The sequence below is a fragment of the Manacus candei genome, unplaced genomic scaffold, assembly GCF_025592945.1.
Source record: "Manacus candei isolate 608988 ecotype Guabito, Panama unplaced genomic scaffold, ASM2559294v1 h1tg000150l, whole genome shotgun sequence".
In the NCBI taxonomy this organism is placed as follows: domain Eukaryota; kingdom Metazoa; phylum Chordata; class Aves; order Passeriformes; family Pipridae; genus Manacus; species Manacus candei.
In genome coordinates, this window is record NW_026138198.1 from 485,465 (window position 1) to 493,356 (window position 7,892).

The following is a 7,892-nucleotide window of genomic DNA, read 5'->3' on the forward strand; positions in this document are numbered from 1 at the left end:
TGCTCAGCAGGCACCTGCTCTGCTGGTCACCAACGAAGGGGAAAAAGGCATTGAGGAAGAAATGCTTTGAATGAGGTAGTTATTTATTTCCACATCCATGTCTCAGGTTCCTGCCAAGCATTTGTTTGCAGATGTTTTTGATTTAAATGCAAGACTCGTGTTACCCAATGAATGGCCCTGCTGTAAAAATAGAAAGCTGTCCCAGGCAACAATACAACCCCTCAGTACCAGGAAGATGGGAAGGGATTTCAGGGTAGGCTCTGCCTGGGGAATTTGGTGGTTTGCTGGCAGTATATAAAAAATTTCCTTATAGAATAGTGAAATAGAATCCCAGACTGGTTTGGGTTGGAAGTGACCTTAAATCCCATCTCATTCCACCCCCCTGCCACGGGCAGGGACACCTTCCACTGGACCAGTTTGCTCCAACCTGGCCTTGGACACTTCCAGGGATCCAGGGGCAGCCACAACTTCTCTGGGCAACCTGGGCCAGGGCCTCGCCACCCTCACAGACCCATCAAAGGCTGCTGAACAAGTTGATGTATTCTAGACACAGGGAGCAAGAGTCCTCACCTCCTCTCAACCATGACCAAGCCAGAGAATCTCTTTAAAATCTGTGGAAGTTTAGGAAGTTCAAAATCCCTGAATTATTTTTTTTTTTAAGTTTTTGCCACTCTTAATGAATGGTAAATAGAGGTTAATTTGCAAAACAGCACAGAGGAAAGTTGAGGATCTTCCTCACAGCTCAAAGGATTCCCAGAGGTGTGAGGCTCAATTCCATAGGAGCTGGACATTGAGGAAATATCTGCAGTTCCCTCCACTTGCTTTGTCATTCATGACCTAAAGAAATCCTTAACTCAGAGGGTGGTGAGGCCCTGGCACAGGTTGCCCAGAGAAGCTGTGGCTGCCCCATCCTTGGAAGTGTCCAAGGCCAGGCTGGACGGGGCTTGGAGCAACCTGGTCTAGTGGAAGGTGTCCCTGCCCATGGCAGGGGGGTGAAACAAGGTGGTGTTTAAGATCCCTTCCAACCCAAAACATTCTGGGATTCTTGGATTCTGTTCCTGCTTCTCTTTCCTTTTCACTTCCAAGATTGGGTGGTGCAAGTACCCACCCAGGGCTTCATTCTGCCTCCCAAGCCAAGGCAAACAGATCTCAGACTCCATCCAAGGGACACAACTCACACAAAAATAAGCACCAGAAGATCTAATTTTTGGCTTAGTGAACAAGCAAAAAAATTTTGGTGAAGTCCAGCTCCACGTTAGAGCAACATCCCCAGCCTGCACCCACTGACTCTTGGGGGAGTGGCTCATGCTTTGTTCCTCAGTGCTCTTCTGGTGATAGGGTTCAAGGGTTTTAAAGAAAAGCTGAGAAAGTGGGAAAAGCAAAAATAGGAGAAGTCTGAGCAGTGGAAGAGCAGGGGGGACATCAAGACGGGACAACAGTTTTCTGGAAGTTTGAGGAACTTCAGCCCTGGAGGCTCCAGATGTCACTGCTCAGAGGAAGGGTGAGACAGGGGAAATCAGTGGCCTCAGCAGTTTTTCTGGGACATGTCTAGTTTATTTTTCAAAGGCTGCTGGAAATTTTTCAAGGGTCGTGACACCAGAATTCAGAGAATCACCGAATGGTTTGAGTTGGAAAGGGCCTTAAAGCTCATCTCATTCCACCCCCTGCCCTGGGCAGGGGCACCTTCCACTATCCCAGGTTGCTCCAAGCCCGGTCCAACCTGGCCCTGAACTTCCAGGGGTGGAACTTCCCCGTCCCTACTTGTCCCCAGGAGGATGCCAGCTCTGTGTGCAGCACATTTGGTGTGTGTCCAGTCCTCCAGCCAATCCTTGCTGCCATCCCTCTTTTCCAGATCCCGTAAATACTCCGTGTCCCCCCCAGCCCTCCTCCTTGCCCGGAGCGGAGGTCAGAGCGTGGAAGGCATTTCTTTGTCTAAACAGAGCGTGCAGGACATGGTGCAGATGATCAGATATGAACTGCTGGACATTTTTGTAAGTAAAAGAGAATAAAAGTGTCCTTTTCCCCTGATTACAGCGTGGAGCTCTGCAAAACAAGCATGTCTGCTCATTACTTCCATCCTGCTGAGTTTATTTTTAAGTTTTATAGCTTGGATCGGGGAGTCTGGGCAGAAATCTGCTGTTTGCTGGGTGGTCTCGGGGGAGGAGACCCTGGAGGTGATGGAATGGCCTCATAGTCTCTGACCTGCTGCTGTGGTGGCTTGGCCTCTTGCAGGCTCTGCTCCCAGCCTTTTCCACGTGCCTTTGGAAGACTGGCTGTAGCTATAAGACACGGATCTGGGATGAGCTGGCCTTGCTTCTCCCTCCTCTGCTCACACCCACCTTGTCCCAGCTGCTCCTCTGGACTTGACATGTGATGGGCAGCGTTGGACATATTCACCACCAACGTGCACCAGAATCCTACCATCCAGTTGGATACCCCACCCTTGCTTAACCTCTGCACCCCTCCTGTAAGGACAGAAAGTCAAATTTTCCCCTTTTTTTTTCTCCTCCCCATAAACCCCAACTTCTTGTTTCGATGTCTTGCAGCCCGAAATCACCGTGCAAAATCTGCCCCAGTACTTGCAGCTCACCAAGCCCTTCCTCATCCTGTTCAGTGATGGTGACATCAGTCAAATGGAAAGCAAGGAAATGCTGAAGCTGGCAAAAGGAAGACCCCAGCAGGCGTTTGTGGCTTGCTGGTTGAACTTGTGAGTGTGTGGAAACCTCTCTCCTCCTTTCCGTTCGCTCGCTCTGAGCGTTTTCAGGGCAAGAAAAAAAAAAACCTGAGGCTGCAATAACTGAAAACACAAGCTGGCAATTCGATTATTGGGTCTGAAATCATCATGAGTTGGGAGGTCAAGCCATTTAGCAATGATTCAGTCTGTGTTCTGTGCAGCTGCAAAATTGCCTGACAAAGAGAAATTAGTAAATGTTTAATTGATTGCAGAAATAATTTTCTATAGAGTAAAATGTTCTCAAGGATGTTGTGTAGTGGCTTGACCTCGGGTCTGGTGTTATTTGTATTTTTGTTGCACGTGGGAGTAAAAGAAAAAAAGAAATTTGCCCTCCTGGAATGTCTTATGGTGATTTTCCACCAGCAATTAGAGGGAATGACTGGTCATTGACTGGGAGAAGAAAGTTCAGCCAGAAGAAGCCCCATAAAGCAAACCTCAAAAATATTCAAGAAACAATGAGTCCAAGAGCTAAGAAATAGAAGGTTGTAGGAAAGGGGATTTTTAATAATCCTCTCCTCCCTGGTTGCATTTTTAATTTTTTAGCCTCTCTTTGTTTTGCCCAAGCCCAGAGACACCTCAGTGACTTAATCATAACGTGCTTTGAAGTCTGGGCAGAACGTCCAGCGTGGGCTGGGTTGAGCTGACGGGGAATGCACATGTTTTCAGAGAGCAGGAGATTTGTTTGCCAGTAAAGCACAAGAAATGAGTGCCCTGGAACTTCCCCACCTACACATCAGCCCCTGCTCTCCCTCCCTGACAAACTCCCTATAGGGAGTCTCTGTCCTTTCAGGGGGGTCCTGTGGTGTCCCTGTCCTTGGGGGGGATCACTGTGGGATCCTTGTGCTGGCACTGGGGTCCCTGGTCTCACGTGGGGGGTCCCTCTACTTGTAGGGCTTCATTGCTGCTTTCTCATTCTTGCAGAGGGTCTAAACCCACTGTAGGGTGTCCTTGTCCTCATATGGGCTCCCTGTCCCTGAAGAAGCATCCCTGCCCTCTGAGGGGGCCCATAGGGGACTCCAGCAGATGAAGGGAGCAGGGTGTGCCTCCCACAGGGAGCCACATCCCAGGGCACGGCCCTCCTGGGGACAGCCGGGATGGAAGGGGACAAGGAGCCGGCTGAAAACTCTGGTCTGTGGGACTCCTGGGCAGCCCCAACACAGACCAACAGCTGCTGCAGTCTGGAAAATCCCACACAGCCAGATGGAAGGGGCAGTGGAGTGGGACAGGCAGGAGGAGGTCACTGTGAGGAGAGCAAGGAGGAATTAGCAGGAGGTGAGATCTGCAGAGAATGAAATGCTGAACGTGGCACTGTCAGGCTGCTGCCAGGGGTAAAATATCCCCTTCCTCTCTTTGGGCAAGAGACTGGAGGGGACCTGTCTGTAAGTCTGAGAAATCAGTCCCAGAATCCCAGAACGGTCTGGGTTGGAAGGGACCTTAAAGGTCATCCAGTTCCACTGCCCTGCCGTGGGCAGGGTCACCTTCCACTATCCCAGATTGCTCCAAGCCCCGTCCAACCTGGCCTTGGACACTTCCAGGGATCCAGGGGCAGCCACAGCTCCTCTGGGCAACCTGTGCCAGGGCCTCCCCACCCTCACAGGAAAGAATTCCTTCCCAATACCCCATCTATCCCTGCCCTCTGGTAATGGAAAGCCATTTCCCCTTGTCCTATCTCTCCATGCCCTTGTCAAAAGTCCCTCATCCTAGAAAGAAGATCTCATTCCTATGGCAAGAGCCAGCTCAGACCTGGAGCATCACTCAGCCTGAAAACAGTTCTAGAAGGGCTCAGCATCTTCATGGGCTTGCTGTCCCTCTCTCTCAAGTCAAAAAGTCACACTCTGTCACTTGGGGAAGTTGCCATCCCATCCCTGCCCCCTGGGGAAGTGCCAGGGGCTGGACCACCTGAGCACAGCCCTCTGCATCAGCTCCTGCCTTTCCATCCCTATGGAATTGCTGCTGCTGTGGGGCAGTGGCAGCAGCTGGGCTGGAAGGAGCTGGCAGCTCTCCCTGCAGACAGGGACTAACCCCGGGGGGCTGCAGGAACCTGTCACGCTCCAGTCTCACCTGTTCTTAAAAGCTTAAGGTGGAGAACATTTCCCACCTTCCTACAGAGTTTTCCCTGCTCAAGGATTCTTTATGCATCCAATTTCCTGTCCATTCCCTCTCTGTTATATCCCAGTAGGTTCCTTAAGGCATTGAGCTTATTGAGCTTAGAATCATGGAATGGTTTGGGTTGGAAGGGACCTTAAAGCCCATCTCATTCCAACCCCCTGCCATGGGCAAGGTCACCTTCCACTATCCCAGGTTGCTCCAAGCCCCGTCCAACCTGGCCTTGAACACTTCCAGCGATGGGGCTCCTACAGTCTCACAGGCAAAACTGGGCTTTGTTGGATGGTACCCAAGGGATTTGGTGCTTGCTTGGCTCCTAGTGTTGCTATGTTCCCAAACCTGAATCTCCTCTTCCCAACAGGAAGAAGACTCCAGTGGGACACGGGATCCTGAGGACGTACTTTGCCGCCGTGCCTTCGCTGCCCGTTCTCGTCTGGGTGAACCTCCACGCCGGGGGTCAGGTTTTCCAGTTCCCACCAGAGCAGTCCATCACTGAAGTGAACATCTTGTCTTGGCTGGAGAAGCTCCAAGCAGGACTGGAGACTCCCAGCTGTAAGTGGACACAGGTTTATAACGTTCCTAAGCACACACTGTGAGCTCCAGTCTGTTTATGAGAAGACACTACATGCAATAAATTGTCTGCCCTGGAATTTAATGATGGAAAAACTAGCTCTGCTAGCTAGGGCTGGAGAAGTACAAATAGTTCAGCCAGGAGACAATACCCACACTCACAAGTTTGCTCTGGGACTGTTTAATGTTCAGAGCCAAACGTGAATACTTGGGAATCAACATCTTTTCCCTGTGAAAATCCCCAAACGTGGCTGTGCTCTCCTGTTGCTCCAAACAGACCTGAAGCAGAGCTTGCTATTAAAACATCTCCTGACTCCCAGTTGTCAGTGCAAGAAACAGCTGATCTTCAGGCACCTTCCAGCAATTTTTTTTTTGGATAGGAGAGGATAAGGAAGCTGGTGTCTTGCTGTGGTCTTTGGGACATAAATGGTTGGCACGTTCTGTGAAGCTTTTCACTGCCTTGATCAGCCTGAGGAAGCTTTGGAGGAAGGCAGCATGGATATGCCTTCCTTGACAAAGCTGGAGAGGGACTTTGGACAAAGGCCTGGAGGGACAGGACAAGGGAGAATGGCTTCCCATTGAGAGAGGGCAGGGTTAGATGGGACACTGGGAAGGAATTCCTGGCTGTGAGGGTGATGAGGCCCTGGCACAGGTTACCCAGAGAAGCTGTGGCTGCCCCATCCCTGGAGTTACTCAAGACCAGGTTGGATGGGGCTTGGAGCAACCTGGGCTAGTGGGAGGTGTCCCTGCCTATGGCAGGGGGTCAGAACTGGATGGACTTTAATGTCCCTTCCAACCCAAACCATTCTAGGACTCTGTGATTCTTATGTGTTATGAGTAGCCATGAAATGCTACAGGGATCTTGGGAATTGCTGGCTGCCAGCCTGCTCCAGGCTCTGGAAAGGCTGTGAGGTGACTCCACTTATATTTAAATATTTTAAAATGAGTCTTTCAGAGCAAATGTTTCCAAATGCTGGCGTCAACTTGGTGGGGTAGGGTGTGTAGGCTGTTGCTGGAGCTGAAGACACCATGCTGATCCAGTTCTCCTGTGAGAACCCCATGAGCCAACCCTCTTCCCACTCCTTTTTCCATTGCCACTGCTGAGGACACCTGGCTGACATGTAGGTCTCTAGGTGGGGACCTTAGTTTTCAGGTCAGCTCATGTCTGAGCATCTCACCACATCCCAAGATCCAAGGGCATGGCTCAAGGGCAGCCTTGGTCAGCTCCAGTAAATATGAATTCACCCCCTGGCTGGTTTAGTTTGGGTGGCAATATGAGTTTTGGAGGAAAAAGAGTGCCCAGGGAAGTTGTGGCTGCCCCATCCCTGGAAATGTTTAAGGCCTAGTTGGGTGGGGCTTGGAGTAACTTGGTCTAGGGGAAGGTGTTCCTGCCCACAGCAGAGGAGTGGAATGAGGTGATCTTTAAGGTCCCTTTCAACCCAAACCTGGGTCAACCCAACTTGGGTCGACCCAAGTCTGGGATTTTACAATTTTATCATCTTTAAGAAAAGATTTTAATTTTATATTTCCTGGAAAGGCAAAAAAAAAAAAAACAAACCATAATTCCTCTGAAAGGGAAATATCCCTTTGGAGGATGAGGCATAACTCTTTAACTTACCAACATGGGACTGTGTTTGCTCCTCAGGTACCTTGTCTGAGGAGGACTGGGAACCGCCGCTCCCTGCCTACGACTTCCTTCAGATGATGGAGGCGGCCGTGCCCGAGCTCCCCCTCCACACTTCCCACCACCCCGGGGACGTGCCAGCCCAGCATCCACCCGAGAGCCCAGGAGGGGACACTGCCACCCGGGAAGAGCCATCCCAGGAGAGCGTGGCAGGGAAAGCTGGGTCCCCCGGGAGGGACCTGCGGGGCACAGCCCCGAGACTGGCGGCCAGGGACAAACAGGGAAGGAGACACAGCGAGCTCTGAGGGCTTGGGCCTCTGCACCAAGGAGACAAGTGGTTTGAGCTGTAAGAGAGTGGTGAAGGGGTAAACCAGCTCCCTGCTGCAGCGTGTTTCCAATGCCAGAGACATGTCTGTACATCCCACACGTTTCCCCCTGGCTGCTGTTGGGAGCTCCCTGTGCAATGAACTACACTGGGAAAGACAAATCAGCACAGCCCTGCTCTGTAGTTTCCCTAAAGCTCCCACAGTCACTTTGGGAAGGGGTGAGTGATTCCAAGATAAAAAGCCAGTTTCCTCCCTGGTCTAAGTAGGAGCTCTATGGATGGGTGTCAGCAAGTCCTGCAATTCCATCTGCACTGGAACCGTGTGGAACCAGGATGGCCAGTGTTCCACCCACTCCTGGGCTGCTCCAACCAGCACCTGCTTGTGCTTACACCTGACTTGTGACTCAAACTCGTGAGCATGTTCATCCTCGGGGGTAAGAGAAGGATCTGGTTAAAGCAGATTTGTTACAGAGGCCAGAGCTCAGCTCACACAACAGCCCTGAATAGCTGGGACAAAACTCTGCCAGCAAATC

At 51.1% G+C, this 7,892-nt stretch overlaps 1 protein-coding gene across 3 annotated transcripts in view; it reads left to right on the forward strand.

Moving 5' to 3' along the window:
- TXNDC16 (thioredoxin domain containing 16) overlaps positions 1–7,343 on the forward strand; it is a 71,208-nt gene extending 63,865 nt beyond the window's left edge. For all 3 annotated transcript variants that reach the window (XM_051772109.1, XM_051772107.1, XM_051772108.1), the window contains exons 18-21: positions 1,853–1,991; positions 2,547–2,707; positions 5,202–5,392; positions 7,056–7,343. In XM_051772109.1, the coding sequence (XP_051628069.1) occupies positions 1,853–1,991; positions 2,547–2,707; positions 5,202–5,392; positions 7,056–7,339 (775 nt within the window). In that variant the 3' untranslated portion in view covers positions 7,340–7,343. The remainder of the gene's footprint in view (positions 1–1,852; positions 1,992–2,546; positions 2,708–5,201; positions 5,393–7,055) is intronic.
- The last annotated feature ends 549 nt before the right edge of the window (positions 7,344–7,892 follow it).